This window comes from Choloepus didactylus, chromosome 2, assembly GCF_015220235.1.
Source record: "Choloepus didactylus isolate mChoDid1 chromosome 2, mChoDid1.pri, whole genome shotgun sequence".
Classification (NCBI taxonomy): domain Eukaryota; kingdom Metazoa; phylum Chordata; class Mammalia; order Pilosa; family Megalonychidae; genus Choloepus; species Choloepus didactylus.
Window position 1 is genome coordinate 211,669,605 of NC_051308.1, and position 16,900 is coordinate 211,686,504.

Here is a 16,900-nt window from a genome sequence, read left to right on the forward strand (position 1 = left end):
TTAACTCCTCTGTTTCAAACGCGGGAAGACAGAGTCAATATTGTCTCTACAGCTACTGTGGAAGACGTACACATGAAGCTCATTCCCACCCCAGGGCCTCTGCACTTGCTGTTACCTGTGCCAGGAGTGATTTCCCACACATCTTCATGTGGTTCACTCTCTCACTTGATTCAGATCTCGGTGGCTAGAATAAGAGTGGGCCCTGACAGCTGGGCTGCTGGTAGAGCTCCCCACTCTCCCCAAAGTCACCTCTCCTTCTCCAGTCAAGGACCTCACCACATACACACACATGCACACACACATGCAGGCAATACTGACTGGGCAACCCCAGTGTCCCCACCCTACCCAGGGCCAGGACTTGAGCTGACATATGCTGACGGCCCCAAATGTCCACGTCTGGCAAGGGCTCATCCAGCCTATAGAGGAGGGCATGCTCTGTTCTCAACCAACCCTCCTGCAACCAGCCTTGGCAAGAACCATAGTACCATGCAAACAGTAGAGTCCAACGGACAAGGATTGAAGCATCCTAGCTCTACCATTTAAGGGAGAGAAGGGAAAAAAAAAAAAAAAAAAAAAAACCTACTGAGCACTGTGGAAGGTTGAGTAATGCACCCCAGGAAAAAAATATGCTCTGAATCTTAATCCATCCCTGTGGGGGTAAACCCATTGCAAATAGGACGTTTTGAAGATGTTATTTTTAGTTAAGGTATGACCACCTGAGTGAAATTGAGTCTTAAACCTATTACTGGGGACTTTATGAAGAAAAAGCCATGGGGAAGAGCCAGGGAAACTAGAAATCAATGGAACTGGAAGAGAAAGGAGAGGAAATGGCCATGTGACAGAAAGCCAAGGATCCAAGGATCACCAGCAGTGAGCCCCAGAATGCCAAAATCCTCAGGAGAAAGTATAGTCTTGTTGGCACCTCAATTTTGGGTGAACCAATAAATTCTTGTTGTTAAGCCAATCTATTGTGTCATTTATTTTAGCAGCTGGGACACTAAGACAAGCATTTACTGTGTGCCAGTTCTGTCTGTGCTGAGCTCTCTACACACTTGAGCTCATTTAATCCTCATACAAGACAAGGGAGACTACACTAGCTACATGCTCAGGTTCTGGAAGGAAGCAGAGCTGGGCCCAAATCCAGCTCCCCACTCCCTTGCTGTGTGACCTCAGGCAAGTTCCTGCAGCTCTCTGAGTCTCTTCTCCCTCTTCTGCAATAAGGATAAGACAGCCACTTCCTCTCTGGGCCTTATGAGGATTAAAGGAGACCATGGATGTGAATGGCCCATGGTGCCAGGCAAGCAGCTCTCAGTCAAGGTCAGGGCCTGTCCTTCCCTCCTTATCTCACCAGCCCCCCGACCCGGACAAGGTTTACAGGCTGAGACTAGTCTTCCCTACAGCACTAGGCACAAGGTGGGGCACTCCCAGCACACGCGGAAAATTCTTGCTGATTGGCAGATTTTCCCACTTCCTGTGCCAGGCCCTGATTGCAGACAGCCCTCCCTCTGCCTCTGAGTTCCCGCCTTGTTTCTGATGCCCTCACCGTCACTGTGGGTCCTCCCTGGCCCCCAGATCTGGTCCTGGTTCCCTGTGTGTTTGAGCTCCTATCCTGAAAGCCTGCCCAGCACACTGGCTTATTCAAGACCATGGCCACTTCTAGGCTCACCAGTCACTCATCCCAGTGCCCTGTCTCCCAGCCCTTAGCTGGACCCTGCCGTATGCTTACAGCACCCACTCACACCAGCTGCCCAAATCACCCACTCCAGAATCCCCGGTCCCAGTCTGTTGTCTACTTGTCTTTGCAGCCACCATCCACCTACCCAACAGCCCCCTGACATACACATACTCAGAGCCCACAGCCAAGTCCACACCAGCCATGCCCTCTGCAGGGCCCTGCGGCCTGGCAGAAAAATCACCAAAGCACTTTGACATTAATCAAAGACACTCATAAATAAATATGTGTAAATCATATGCAAACCAAGGTAGGAATTTACATCTTTCACTGGCTGAGTCAGCACCTCAAGGCACAGAGGAGGCTGCCTGCAGCTCAGGAGGTTTGGGCCAAGGGGCCTCAGCATCTAGAGGTCTGCTGAATACCCCAGACTTATCATCTGAGATCCTTGAACTCCCGAGTTGGGATATCAACTACTATTACTGACCACCTACTACATGCCAAACCTCCTACACACACTAGCTACTACAGGCAGTAAATGAGGTAACAGGTAAAGCGCTGAGAATGATACCAGGCACCTAGTAAGCACCCATAACTATACTACTATCATCATCATCATCTAATTTAACCTCACAATATCGACAATAATTATTATTATAACTATTAGTAATAACAGTAATAACTCCTACCATTTATTGGATGCTTTCTATGCCGCAGCTCTCCATGTGTAGCAGATGGTGCAGCAGTGGTCCACCCCATCCCTTTAAGCTCTACCATTTCAGTGCCCCCCTGTACCCCCCAGCTCAACTCCCAACTGCATGCAGCTGCCTCTTTGCCTGAGGGCTTTGACCACTCTGTCTCACTATGGCAAACCTGAAGTGCTAGGAATTAAAGCACCCACCCACCCCACGAGCAGAATGATTGATGTGTTAGTGCATAAAGGACTCAGCTCCCTCACCTATCAATGGGATACCTCTCAGGTGGGTGCCTCCCCTACCCTGACTCAATGGCCCACTCTCCTACCTGTGTTTCCTGGAATCACTTTCCTAAAGGCATTCAAATACTCATCTCAGGGTCTGCTTCTGGAAAAACCCAAACTAAGATACCATGCAGATCTCATGTCAACTTCATGTTAACCCTAAGAAGTAGGAATCTGCCTTAGTAGGATAGCAAACTCCTGACCACATTCTACAAAGCCCTGCCTGACCTGGCCTCACTCCCTCACGGATCTCAGCCCTAGCTGCTCCCCTCCGCCACTCACTGTGCTCCTGCTGCACTAGCCTCCTTCTGCTGCTGGAACACACCAGGATACCTTGGGGCTCTTGCAACTGCTGTCTCTTCTGCCACAAACTTTCGTTGGCTCTCTGTCCTTTGCATCCTGCAAGTCTCAGCTCAAATGTCACGTCCTCCGAGAGGCCTTTCTCAGTCACTGAGTCCAGGCCCCTCCAGCAACTCCCTCATGTCACCTGACATGGTCCCTTCAAACTCCTACTGCAATCTGCAGTTCTCTCCTTTGTGCATTTGTTTACTTGTTTACTCTGTTTCTCTTCCCTCCTCGTCTAGAACATACAGTCCCTGTGGACAGGGGCCTTGTCTATCTTCTGCATATTGTTCCCCCAGTGCCTAGCCCAAAGCAGGTGCTAAAAATATTAGTTAAATGGAAGGATGAACAATTTCTATTCCCAGTTGCAGTTGAGGAAACTGTAGCTTGGAGAGTTGAGGCCACATGCCCAGGGTCACACAGCTGGTAAGAGTCACAGCCTATATTCAAAACCAGGCCTGCCAGGCTCCAAAGCCCATGATCCTAACTACTGTGGTATTCTAGTTTCATTTTACAGCCAGGGAGATTGAAGCCCTAGGAAGTTTGCTAAGAGATAGAGCAGGGACTTGAACTCAGTCCTCCTTACTGAAAGACCAGTGCTCCTTCCACTATACCAGCATCTCCACCCAACCCATTGCCTGGTGCAAAATTCCTCCTGTGGCACTCCTGAGAGGTAGCGTCCAGGCCTTTACTTTAAACTCTTCCAATGTCAGGAAGTACACCAAGTGACAAAGTGGTCCCTTGGAAAGTTGAACCAAAATCCTGGCTCACTGAAGAATTCATGGCTTGGCCTTAACTCTGCTTCCAGGGGTCACACAGAGCTTATCTGCTCCCCAAGTCCCAAGAGAGCCCTGCAGACAGTCAAAGATGGTAGCTACAATCTAAATGCCCACCATTAGTGGATTGTTTATTTAATAACAGTGCCTCTGCACAACTGAATACTATACAGCCACTAAAAGGATAAGGTGGACGATATGTACAAAAAGATTATTTCTAAATAAATTATTGATAGATGATAGATGATACATTGATAGATGATGATATACATAGACATGATAGACTGATGATATGTAGATGGAGATAATAACAGTGAGACATAGAGAAAGATACACACACAACCACACTAAATTGTTCATGAAAAAACAGGTTACAAAACACCACATGGACTGTAGTCCTCTCTCATCTCCTGTCCAAAAAAAAAACTATATGTCTGTCACTTCCTGTATAACCTGGGCAAGTTAGTTAACTCCTCCAGCCTGTTTCTTCATTTGTAAAATATGGATAATAGTTGCACCGACCTCATGGAGTTCCTGTGAAGAGGTGATGTGTAAACCCAGGTGGAAGCACTGAGCACAGTTCCCGAATACAGTAAGGACTTAGTATCTTAGCTATTATTAAACTGTGCAAAAAAGTTCTGGAAATATATACTCAGTAGGAGTAGTTATGAGGAGGGTGGCAGAGAGATTAATGAAGGATATAGGGGATTGAATTGTGTCCCCCAAAAAAAGATATGTTCAAGTCCTAACCCCTCGTACCAGTGGATGTGACCTTATTTCAAAATCAAGTCTTGCAAATGAAATCAAGCTCATAGGGATTAGAGCGGGCCCTGAATCCAATTACTGATGTCTCATAAGAGAAAGAAGGAGATTTACACCCAGAGACACACAAAGAAGAAGGCCATGTGAAGACGGAGGCAGAGATTCAAGTGACGCAGCTACAAGCCAAGGAGCGCCAAGGATTACCAGCAACCAGCAGGAGCCAGGAGGCGGCAAGAAAAGATTCTTTGCTGGAGCCTTTGGTGGGAGCATGGCCCTACCAACACCTGGACTTTGGTCTTCTAGCCTGGCCAACTGAACTGTGAAAGAATAAATTTCTGTAGTTTTAAGCCACCCAGTTAGTGGTAATTTGTTACAACTGCCCCTGGAAATTAATAACAGAGGACTTCCACATTCTCTTTCCTACACTCTACAGTAATGAACGTTTACAACTGAGCTTGCATCGCTTCTATCATCAGCAAAAACAATACAGGTAGCCCTGTTTGCTGAAATAAAAAGCCACACAGGCAGATATCGTGTCCCTGGAACGTTCGCTTCTCATAGCTCTGTGCCCCGCCCTACCCTGGCTGCTCCCATACACTCTCCTGGGGATAGCGGCCCTCTCGACCTGGCCAGGTGCCAGGTAGTCCTGACCAGTGAGGGCAGTTTGCTCTGGGTGCAATGTTTATACTAGCAACACCTTATGTTGTCTTCCCTCTTTAGCAGGACAAGCAAAACTATGAACCCTGTAACTTTCCCACACAAGCTAAGCCAGGACCCTAATCTCTCACCCACCCTCCTGAAGTTGGGTTTGAACCCTGTCAAAGCACCTGACATTTGCCCCAAGACAGTCCTCTTTATCAGATGTAGTTCCCGCCCCACAGCCCATAGAGAGACTTGTATGTCTGGATCCGTTGCTGCCATCTGATCTTCACTGTTCCTCCTGACTCCTGTCAGCAGCAAATGTGCTGAATCTTTGGATCCTGTATACCTTCATCTTGGTAATGGATAAAGAATATTGGGCAGGACAGAGCCATTGACAGAACCCCCAAAAGGCCCTTTCCCAGGGCTCTCTGGGCCCAGGACCCAACCCACTTTGGCTTTAGCCAACAAGCAGGTATGAATAAGCAAGTACACTTCTTCTCTAAAGTCCTTTGCTTCTTCTGAGACTGAAATCCAATGTCTACAGTATCACCCAAATGCCCTCCATCAAAAAAAAAAAAAAAAAAAAAAAAGGAGGTGTGATCACCATGGAATAACCATGTGGTCATTCAACAGGCATTCTCTACCGGTACCGACCGTAGACCAGGATGTGCGCTGGAGGCTGGGGAGACAGAGGTGAAACAGAGCCAGTTCCACCCCCAAAGGAGCTCACAGTCCAGTGGGAGAGACAGACACAGAATTCATAACAACGCAGGCCTATAGATGCTAATTCTGAGATTTCTGAGCAATACACTGCGGGAACAGGGCAGAGGCCGTGACCATCTAGAGAAGGAGCAAAAAGACTTCCTTGAGCTGGGACTTGAAGGTTATGAAGGGAAGAGGGGAGAGGGTATTCCAAGGAGAGGGAAGAGCATGTGCAAAGGAAGGCAGTCATAGAAGGGCTGGTGTGTTTGAGGGAACAGAAGCCCGCTGTTGCTGGATTTATAGAGCATGTGGAAGGAGTGGCAGATAGGAGAGCAGGGGGTGACAGGGGCAGGACCACCAGGGGCTTTGAACCCGATGATGGACAATAGGGAGTAATGGAAGGCTTCCTGGGAGGCAAGTGACATGTCAGAGTTAGGTCTGAGGGGGTACACTCTGACTTGACTCAACAGAGGGGTGGGTGGAAGGAGAAACTGACCCAGACACCAGATTTTATACCGCATCCACTTCCCTTACACATTCCTTTAACTCTGGCTTCCTGGAGCTACCTTGAGATGCCCAGAGCAACCAGGCCAATGGGCCTACAACTGAAGGTAAACTGAGGCACTCCATCTGAGAGCCCTCACTAGTAGAAAGCAGAGGAGAGATACAAGTTCTGCACACGCTCTATTCTCAGCCACAAACAAAAATTGAGACTCAGGGGTGATCTTATCTGCAATGAGATGTCTATTCCCAGGTGCAGCCAGGTATTGTTCCAGGCTCAGCAGGTGTCTCCAAGTCAGACAGATGTCCAGGGTTCAAGCAGACATTGCCCCCAGGCCAGGAGGATGTTGCACCAGGCCTAGAAAGATGTTGCACCAGGTTGAGACACATGTCCTGGGCCCAGACAGAAGCTGTCCTGGGGCCAGCTAAAGTGCTGGGCTCAGCCAGGTGTCCCAGCATCAAACAGATGTTGTCTCCAGCCAAGGCAGATGCTACCCTAAGCTCAGGCAGATGTCTGCCACCAGAGACAAAGATGCTGACAGGTCCCTGGGAAAATATAATTTCTAAGTCTTCCTTCTGTGCCCCCCACCCTCCAGCAGCTGCCCCAAGAAAGCTGAGGAAGGCCAGCACTGATCCCAGCCAGCTCTCCCCAGACTCTCTTAACCTAAAGCCAAGGAGCTATCTCATTCTGGTCCTCCTCTGGGCTCCAGGCTAGACCACTGCATGGAGGGAAAGAGGATTTACAGTGGAGCGATGAATGAGGTACACATACAGAACAAGGTGCCTGTGCCACTTGTGGAGTGGTAGATAGTGATAGGCTACCAAAGATGTCCCTGTATGGGGGGAAAGGCTGGGGGAGATTGGGGCCAGCAGCACAACACAGAGAGGAGGAGTGGGTGTATGTAAGCACCGGGACCACTAAGTCCTCCCTCAAATCCCACATTGAGACTAGAAAGGAGGGAAAAGCCCTGTGACTTCATCCTCACGTTTCCACTATGCCCAACACCCTGAAAATGTAACTAATGGGTCATTTGAAGGTAATCACTGCTCCAAAGCTGAGCTACAGTTATGTTAGGGAGAAAGACAGGGAAAAGGAGGCTGGCCCATTCATCAGCTTGGTCCTGGCTGGAAGAATGACCTTCCTTCCCTAAGGGACCTCACCGGGACACCAGGGGTCTGGGAGGAAAGAGATCTGGCCCCCTCATGGCCATACAGTTCCGATTAGGAGCTAGCGCTATACGTGCTTTGCTATGCAGAAGTGGGTCTTCAGGAACCATGGAACGTTGGATGTGCCTGGGGTGGGGTGGTAAGAGGTGCCATGGTGAGAGCCGGGACCCCATCCACCCTGAGAGGCCTCCTGCTGGGCTCAGGAAAGTCTCTTCCAGAGGGCAACCCCAGGAGGAATAGGTAGATAAAACCTTGAGCCACTCCTTCCCGCCTACCTCCCTGTGCCCAGCAGGTGATGGGTGGGCCTTCCCTCCAGCTCTAGCTTCTTCCCCTCCTTGAGCCTGAGGAAGGTGAGGTGTGGTCTCCCACACGGGGCGGGGAGGGGATGTGCCGACTAAAACAGTATCCCGAAACGTAAATTAACTTTAAAACCCGACAAAAAAGGACAAATATTGTTATGATCTCACTTATACGAATAATTAGAATAAGCAAATTCATAGAGTCAGAAATTAGAACACAGGTTACCAGGGGCAGAGGTGGGGATAGGGAATGGGAAGTTAATGCTTAATGGGTAGAGAGTTTCTGGTTGGAGTGATGGAAAAATTTTGGTAATAAATGGTGGTGACAGTAGCACAACACTGTGACTGCAATTAGCCCCCCTGAACTGTATACTTGAAGTTGGTTCAAATGGGAAATTGTGGGTTATGAAAATGTTAGCACAATAAATTAAAAAAAAAACCAACATAGAACTGCACAACACAAAGAATGAACCCTAACGTAAACTATGAACTATAGTTAATAGTATAATTATAATAATACTAGTTTATCAATTGTAACAAAGGTATCACACTAATGTAAAATGTTAATAATAGGGAAAACTGGGGGGTGGGATATATGAGAACTCTGTACTTTCTGCATAGTTTTTCTATAAGATTACAGCTGCTCTAATAAAACAAACTTTAAGGGGGGAAAAACACTCTCAAACGGAAGCACTGTCTGACAATTACAAACACCAGTGCACACACATTAGAACAAACCAAGGATGAGCATACTAACACAAGCACACAAACACTTATAGGCATCTATAAAATACAAACACATGAATTCGTGCAAGCATGCTAACACAGTCACCACATATGCAAGCATACCAAGCCGCCAAAACCCTGTTGTAAACACTGTAACACATACAAACCCCAGGGAACTCCCCTGCCCTCCTCCACCCCGCCCAAGCTGCCCGCCCCCACCCCTCTCAATCAGGTCACAAAGTCAAACCCAGGCCTACGAAGACACCTCAGCCTTCTAAGGATGATGACAAGGACTTAAATTATCACCCTCGGTTCCCACCCCCACCCTGTAGTGGTGGATTTTGCAGCCATCCAGATAAAAAGTGTGTTTGAAAAAAAAACCAAAACCCAGCCCCAGCCTTTCGGAGTGATTAATCCTCGCTAATGATTTACCGATTTGCAGAGAGCGTGTTCTGCATAACCGGATCGTGGGCACTAACACCAGCTCCGAGGCTGCCATTCTGCTAAAAGTGGAGGTAAATTTCAAGAGCAATTGCCCACACCTAATTTGAATATTCTACTGATGCAGTGGGAACCCCAACCCCACCCATAGACCTACGCGGAGACAGGAAAAAATAAAATGCAAGGAAAGGTTCAGGCCAAAGGATATTTCACCTTCCATCCCTCCTCCCCTTCACCAAGACCGAGAGATAGGAAACCCTAGACTAAATAGGTGAGACAGCTTCTTTCTCCCCTCCCGCCTCACCCCTCCTCAATCCCAGGCCCTAGCAAACACAGGGCAGGACAGAAGAGGTACAGGACACCTGGAGGGACTGAGTTCGGAGAGGAAGAGGTAGGGACTTGAGAGCCAAAACAGAGACCATGTCCCAGGTAGTGAGAGCTTTCAGGATGACAGCGAGCATGACACATCTGTCTAGCCGGGAACAACCAGCACCCAGGCATCCAATAGACAAGACAACCCCAGCACACCCCCAGCCTGGGAATCTGTGACAGTCAGGACCCTGCCTGGCTCTTCCAGAATGAGCAGGGTAGCAAACCCCCAGTGGGTGGGGTAACTCCTGACACTGTTCAGCTAGAACTGGCCAGGGGGAGGGACAGATTCTTCTCCCAACCAAACAGCCTCTTACTCATCCCCCAGGCAGCTGGGAAGCAAAACCAAGCCACACTTTCCCTTTCCAAGTTTTCACCCGGGCAGTGATCTCATTCCACCTTCTCAAGCAGCCCATCAGAAACCATCCTGCCTATCTTACAGATGATATACTGAGGGTCACAGAGATTATGAGGCCAACACTGGTCCAGCCTCGACTAGCAGGTGTGAGTCAAAGCCAGGTTGTAACCTGGGACCCTTGACTCCCAAGCCAGGCCCTCTGAAAAGGCAGGATCTAAGGCACGAGGAGAAGCCTGGCAGCAAGGAAAGGAAGTGCACCTTAAGAGCTGGCCCACTTGCCCCCCAGCCCAACTGTGGACAAAGACTCAAGCCGGCACACATGGGAGGGCATCCTAAGATACCTAGTCCTCCAGCAGCCCTCCCATGGACCCCATCTCTCTTCTCTTTCACTCTTCTCAGCATCCCTGGCTTGCAAAGAATCCAGGTGGAGCGTCCTGGGGCTTATTTTCTCCCAGGACAGCAAAGAAAGGCCTTGGGTTTGCAAATGCAGCTGCTCTCTTCCGGGAAGCCGACAAGACCCAGAGCAGGGGGCTTCGCCAGAGCAGGGAAGCGGGCAGACCCAGGTGCCCCCAGGAGATGCTGTGGAAGGCCTTCCCTCTTTCCTTCCTCCCAAGGCTGTGCTCCATGAGGTGTCACATGGGCTCCCCTGCCTGGAAGTATATGTCTGGAATATTAGAGTGCAAAGAGGCTAGGAGGGGAGGGTGCCAGTGGTGACTGACTGCCTCCTGAGTGTGGCTGTATTCTAGACGCCATGTCTGAATCCGTCAGGCAGAGAGTGTGACTGTGGATTAGGGAGGTTTGTATCTGTGGCCCGCGGCTTCACAGAGAGAGAGTATGTGGGGCTGGGAGCTTGTGTAGTCGTTCATCCCCGCAGAGAGCCTCCCCAGCAGCCCCTCCCGGCTCGGGGACCCCCCACAGCACGGGCCCCATCTGCTGGAGACTCCGTGACCTGTGTCAAATGAGCAGGCGCTCGGTCACACTCCAGGGCCGGTCAGAGGAGGCGGCGTTGCTCTGGGAAAGCCCAGCTTGGGGGCGACTGGGCAGGGCCCCCACCCCCCCCACCCCACCCCCACCCCCCGCTGCGGAGAGGCCCAGAGCCTCTGAGCCTGGCGGCGGCCTGGCTGAAAGTTGCCTCCACAGACAAGAGAGTGAAAAAAAATAACGTGAAAAGAAAGAATTTCCCTGCTTCTTTAGGACTAGTGCTGCCAAAGGCCATGGACCCAAATCTGGACTGGGCACAGCCCCTTCCTCTGCTTTCTGATCCTTTGTGCAGATCTGCTAGTTCCTACAGGTTGTAGGTGTATATGTTTGTGTGTCTATGTGATGTGGGGGGTAGGTCTCTTTGTATCTGTGTGCATCTAGAGTGTGTGTGGCTGGCTCTGTGTGCTCCTATGTGGAAATAGGAGGGTGTGCCTATTTGTGTGAATCACCATACCAGCTGGGCACCTTCATGTTTGTAGGCTAGGGCCTACAGGTCTCATATTTCTGTGCCAGTAAAGGAATGCCTGTTTGAGCCTATTTCAGCCCTTTTGTGACTTCTGGGTATGTTCCCATTTAGACACATGCCTGTATTTTTCATTGTGTATTGGTTATGTGACTATGAATATTCAGCTTACTGGTGCAAGTCCACGTTCCCTGTTGTGTCTGAGTATCTGTCCCTGTGCTAGGCTGCTTGTGTGAATTCGTGTGATGTCGTGTCACGCACATCTGTTAGCATGTCTGAACCATTCTGTGCTGCCAAGGTACAGGTAACTGCCGTGGATACCCCTGTGTCTGAAGATAAGTTCTCCTCCAGGTCTGCGACAGCAGTGCTCCTAAAGAAAGGGGCTGCTTCACTGCAGCTGACTCTGCCAGTGGCCAGGGAACAGAGCCCACTGTTCCCAAACAGATTCTGCAGGACCAACAGTGAGGAAGATGTTGAGACACCCTGAGGGAAACAACTCTCAAACACAAGGAAATTTTGACTCAAGACCAAACCCATATCATTGTATAGGGTCTAAATATTCCAGTGGAGAAAGGAATCTTACCCTTTCCTATTTCACACTGCTGCACACCCCAGAGGCAGTCTCTGCCACTTAGAAGGCATCTAACGTGCATGCTTTGTCTCGTCCTTGAAATCTTGGAGCAATTCTGAGAAGCAGGCATTCTTGTCCCCATTTTAAGATGAAGAAACTGAGACTCTGACAGAAAAATTGCAAAGTCATGTGGCTGCTCATAGGGGTAATGGGATTGGGGCTGAGATTTGCTGGGGAACCTGGGAGTCTGGCTGCTGCTTTTCTGCAAATGCCCCTCAATTCAGCACAGACCTGGAAACACAGCCTTGGGAACCCCAGCAGCCCTCGCCTGACCCTAGGGAGCTACCAGAGATAAGTGGGAGCTCTTCCTTCTGAGAAGGCCAGAGCTGTTGGCTCCATGGGCACTCTCCCCCATCCCTCAGCAGCAGGGAGACCGATGAGAAGCAGGACCCTCACTGCTTCTGTGCCCTGGACAAGTCTCAGTTCCCTTCCTTATGCATTGGTCTCTCACTTGGCTGAGATGCACTGATAAAATGCTGAATGTAAAAGCACATTGCAAAAAAAAAAAAAAAAAGCACATTGCAAAGCACTGGACATTGTTCTTCAAGTCTCAACAGCAATTTCAAAGGCTGGACATCACAACACCCGTTCCATGTCCAGACACTTCCCTTCCTCCAAAAGGAAATGGGACAGATTCATACAAATACAGACCCTCAGAGCTGGAAGGGCCTTAGAGGTCAACTTCTCCAAACCTCCACAACCCCACTTTACATATGGATGAGAAACCCAGGATTTAGAGAGGGGAGCAGCTCACCCATTCACCAGACAACAGCAATAGAAACACACAGTGTAACAAGCCCTACCTGAGAGCTTTTCACACCTGTTGTCCCATACCACCCTCCTCCTTACCTTAGTGAATCAGGTGGGGTGGGCTGCTTATGAGATGGCTATTTCCAATTTACAAGTAGGAAAGCAAGGGCTAGAGAGACTAAACCAGAGTTACTTTTGCCTAAGAAGTGGAAGCTCCAGGTTGGAAGCCCAAAGTTAGATGTCATGCAGGCTGGGCTAGGGCTGGCGTGACATGAGCCTTCACCAAGGGCTTCCTAACCATGATCCTACCTCCTGGCCTGGGAGAGGGACCAGAGAGGCAAGTGGACCAGGAGGTACTGGGCTATCTCCAGGTGATCACTTCCTGGACAAGAGTCCAGGGCAGCCCGGCATCCCTAGCTGGGTGCAGACACAGGGATCCATCACAGCTCCTGCTGCTACAGAAGAGTCTGAGGGTCCTGCTCAGGACAGTGGCCAATGGTCAGCCAAGGACCCTACCCCCCTCCACCCCATCCCTTGGGGGCTAACCAGAGGATGGTCCTCATGTGGTGTTCAGGGCCCAGATGAGCCCAGTCTGTGCCTAGGATTACCCTTGTCACTGTCAACTGGGCCCACTCCAGGGTCATCCCCACTGCAGCCGCCACCTGAGTCTGTCAATCACCTTTCCTCACACACCTCCTAGCTGAGGCTTTATTCCATGGTCCTGACTTACCTATGGGATAATAGTTGGGCCCTCAGCTCAGTCCTGTGATCTGAAACCCCAGGGCCCTGGAATCTATGAATCCATTTGAGGCAAGATCCAGGAGAGAAAAGAAGCAGGGCTGGCTGCCGGAAAATTCCCGGGGACCCAAGCCTCAATCTGGGAGAGAAGTGGGTGCTCCAGCTCATTCACGCTCAACCAGAGGACCAATGTAGGTTAGACGGAGCTACAACTGAGGCCCAAGGCCACTCAGGTTCCCGCAGGGAGTCCTCAAAGAATTAGAAGGATGAGGCAGGACCCCAATTCCACGCCCTGCCTCTCCAACAAGGCCTTCTCATTTTTAATTTCCTTTCCAGCGGCCCCAGGCAAGGCCAGCTAAACGCCAGCTCAGGGCTCCGCGCCAGACTGGACAGCTCCCCGCCTGCACTCTGGATTTCTTTAATGCCAGCCAGCCTTCCCGAGTCCACCCCACAGCGCACCTAGAGCAAGTTTTCCCCCGGGCGTGACCCCGCCGTGACCCCGACCAATGAGCTGTTCAGGCTGGGAGGAGAAGGGGTGTAAGGCTGCGGAGGCGGCACTGACTGTCCCGCACCCAGTGTCCACCAGCCCCGCCGGCGTTTCCGGGAGCCACAGCCTCCACCTCAAGATCCTCTCATTCCGCAACCCTGGAACACGGCTCGGATACAGGAGCTCGCATCTCCCGGTAGCACCGCTGCAGCCCGCCGCCCCGAGCCGCCCGCGCGGTACTCACCTGGGCCGCGGTGACACGCAGAAGGGGTGTCTGCGGGAGGAATGAAGCCGAGGACGAGTCGGCTCTGCTCGCGCCCGACGCGCTCTCAGGGTCACAAAGGTCGAGTGAAGTTGCGACTCTGGGTCTAGAGGGAGAAGAGGGAAAACCGGGCACCGGGAGGCACACAGAGAGCTCTGTGCACGCTGGAAGCTGCAGAGACGAGGCGGGCGAGGTGAGCAGCAGCGCCGGAACCCAGCCGAGGACCCGCGCTGCTTCCCGCTCCCAGCCGCCGAGACCCGCGGGAATCCCGGCCCACCCGCAGCGGCACTGCGAAGGGAAGAACACCGGGCTGAGCCGCTTCTCGGAGCCGGAGCGCCTCCCGGAGCCCTCAATCCCCGCCGCCTCCTCTGGCCGCCCCGGCGGGATCTAGGCGGGAACTGGGCCCGCGCGCAGTGTGGGACCGACCGGGCTCGGAGTCTCTAGCACCGGGGGAAAGCGAGGCCCACGCAGCCAGGATGAAGAGGGGGTGCGGTCCCGGAGCCACCCCCGCGCCACTCCCCACGTGGCGGCCGCGCCCCCGGGGCGTGAGTGTGTACGCGGACTGTAGGGGGGCTGTGAATGAAGCCCCAGCGGCCAATCAGCACCGCCGGCGCGCGGGACCCCGGGAGCGAGGCCCAATGGCGAACTCCGGGCCGCCGGGCTCGGCGGCAGGCGGGAGCGTGGGGCGGGGGCTGGGCCCGGGGGGCGGGAGGTGGCTCCGCGGGCAGCCAATGGGCGCCGGGCGGGGTGGGGCTCCGGAGCGCTGAGCGGGTCCGGGCTTTAAGCCGGCGGAGCGCCGCGGCGGGGCCCGCAGACGGAGCGGAGCGGCGGCGGCGGCGCGGCGCAGGGCGCGGGGCGGCATGGCCACCACCGCGCAGTACCTGCCGCGGGGCCCCGGCGGCGGAGCTGGGGGCACCGGGCCGCTCATGCACCCGGACGCCGCGGCGGCAGCGGCGGCGGCAGCGGCCGCCGAGCGGCTACACGCCGGGGCCGCTTACCGCGAAGTGCAGAAGCTGATGCACCACGAGTGGCTGGGCGCGGGCGCGGGCCACCCGGTGGGCCTTGCGCACCCCCAGTGGCTACCCACGGGAGGAGGCGGCGGCGGCGACTGGGCCGGGGGCCCGCACCTGGAACACGGCAAGGCGGGCGGCGGCGGCACCGGCCGAGCCGACGACGGCGGCGGTGGCGGCGGTTTCCACGCGCGCCTGGTGCACCAGGGGGCGGCCCACGCGGCCGCAGCGTGGGCGCAGGGCGGCACGGCGCACCACTTGGGCCCGGCCATGTCGCCGTCGCCGGGGACCGGTGGGGGCCACCAGCCCCAACCGCTAGGGCTGTACGCTCAGGCGGCCTACCCGGGGGGCGGTGGCGGCGGCCTGGCCGGGATGCTGGCGGCGGGCGGCGGTGGTGCGGGGCCCGGCCTGCACCATGCGCTGCACGAGGACGGCCACGAGGCGCAGCTGGAGCCGTCACCGCCGCCGCACCTGGGCGCCCACGGACACGCACACGGACATGCACACGCGGGCGGCCTGCATGCGGCGGCGGCGCACCTGCACCCGGGCGCAGGCGGCGGCGGCTCGTCGGTGGGAGAGCACTCGGACGAGGACGCGCCCAGTTCGGACGACCTGGAGCAGTTCGCCAAGCAGTTCAAGCAGCGGCGCATCAAGCTGGGCTTCACGCAGGCCGACGTGGGGCTGGCGCTGGGCACGCTGTACGGCAACGTGTTCTCGCAGACCACCATCTGCCGCTTCGAGGCCCTGCAGCTGAGCTTCAAGAACATGTGCAAGCTTAAGCCGCTGCTCAACAAGTGGCTGGAGGAGACCGACTCGTCCAGCGGCAGCCCCACCAACCTGGACAAGATCGCGGCCCAAGGCCGCAAGCGCAAGAAGCGCACGTCCATTGAGGTGGGGGTCAAAGGCGCGCTTGAGAGCCACTTTCTCAAGTGCCCCAAGCCCTCGGCGCACGAGATCACCGGCCTGGCCGACAGCCTGCAGCTGGAGAAGGAGGTGGTGCGCGTCTGGTTCTGCAACCGGCGGCAGAAAGAGAAGCGCATGACCCCAGCGGCCGGTGCCGGCCACCCGCCTATGGACGATGTATACGCGCCGGGCGAGCTGGGGCCCGGCGGGGGTGGCGCATCGCCGCCCTCTGCGCCGCCGCCGCCGGCCGCGCTGCACCACCACCACCACCACACACTGCCCGGCTCCGTGCAGTGACCCCGCGGGCCGGGCCCCCGTCGGAATGCGGCGAGGCGCGGGCGCACAGCCCGCTCGCGCGGCCTGGACTCTTTTTGTTCGGTCGCTTTGGATTTTACAAAAAAAAAAAAAAAAAAAAAAAAACCCAGAAACTTTAGAACAAAGCCAGACGCCCAGACTCCCCTCTCCGGCAAGCGGCGGAAAACAGTCGCTGGGCTGCGGCGCCCGAGACCCGGGAGAGAGGAGCGAAGCTCCGCGGCGCGTCAGCTCACCCTGGGCATCCTGCCCGACGCCTGCTCCCTGCCCCCATCCCCTCGACGACCCCCGCCCCTGCTTCCCGGGCTGTTCGGGGCCGGATCCCGGCAGCGGCCTCCCCACAGCGACAGGTAACGCGGTGCGGGGTGAGGGGTTCCCCGGGAGAGAGACGAAGAGAGTCGAGTTGCCCAGTCCCTCTCCCCGGCGCGGACGCCCGAGCCTGCGGGTCCAGGGTGGGGGCCTGTCACTCTATCCGCTCCACGCCTCTTCTCTCCCAAAAGGATGCGCCACCCCCCTTCCCCTCCCCCGGGCCTGGTTTTTTACGGTTTTTATTTATTCGTGGAGCCTCTCGGTTCCCGGGGTCCTTCTAACTCCGCCTGCGCCCTTAATTTAAGTCGCTGTATACTG

At 54.0% G+C, this 16,900-nt stretch overlaps 2 protein-coding genes across 2 annotated transcripts in view; one reads left to right on the forward strand and one right to left on the reverse strand.

Moving 5' to 3' along the window:
- LOC119514221 (uncharacterized protein DKFZp434B061-like) overlaps positions 1-14,910 on the reverse strand; it is an 80,729-nt gene extending 65,819 nt beyond the window's left edge. The window contains exons 1-2 of the mRNA XM_037809884.1: positions 14,654-14,910; positions 14,031-14,486 (exon numbers count right to left, since the gene is read on the reverse strand). Of these exons, the coding sequence (XP_037665812.1) occupies positions 14,031-14,486; positions 14,654-14,910 (713 nt within the window). The remainder of the gene's footprint in view (positions 1-14,030; positions 14,487-14,653) is intronic.
- POU3F1 (POU class 3 homeobox 1) lies at positions 14,909-16,381 on the forward strand. The gene has a single exon (XM_037817583.1). The coding sequence runs from the start codon at positions 14,909-14,911 to the stop codon at positions 16,256-16,258; it is 1,350 nt and encodes a 449-aa protein (XP_037673511.1). The 3' UTR covers positions 16,259-16,381.
- The last annotated feature ends 519 nt before the right edge of the window (positions 16,382-16,900 follow it).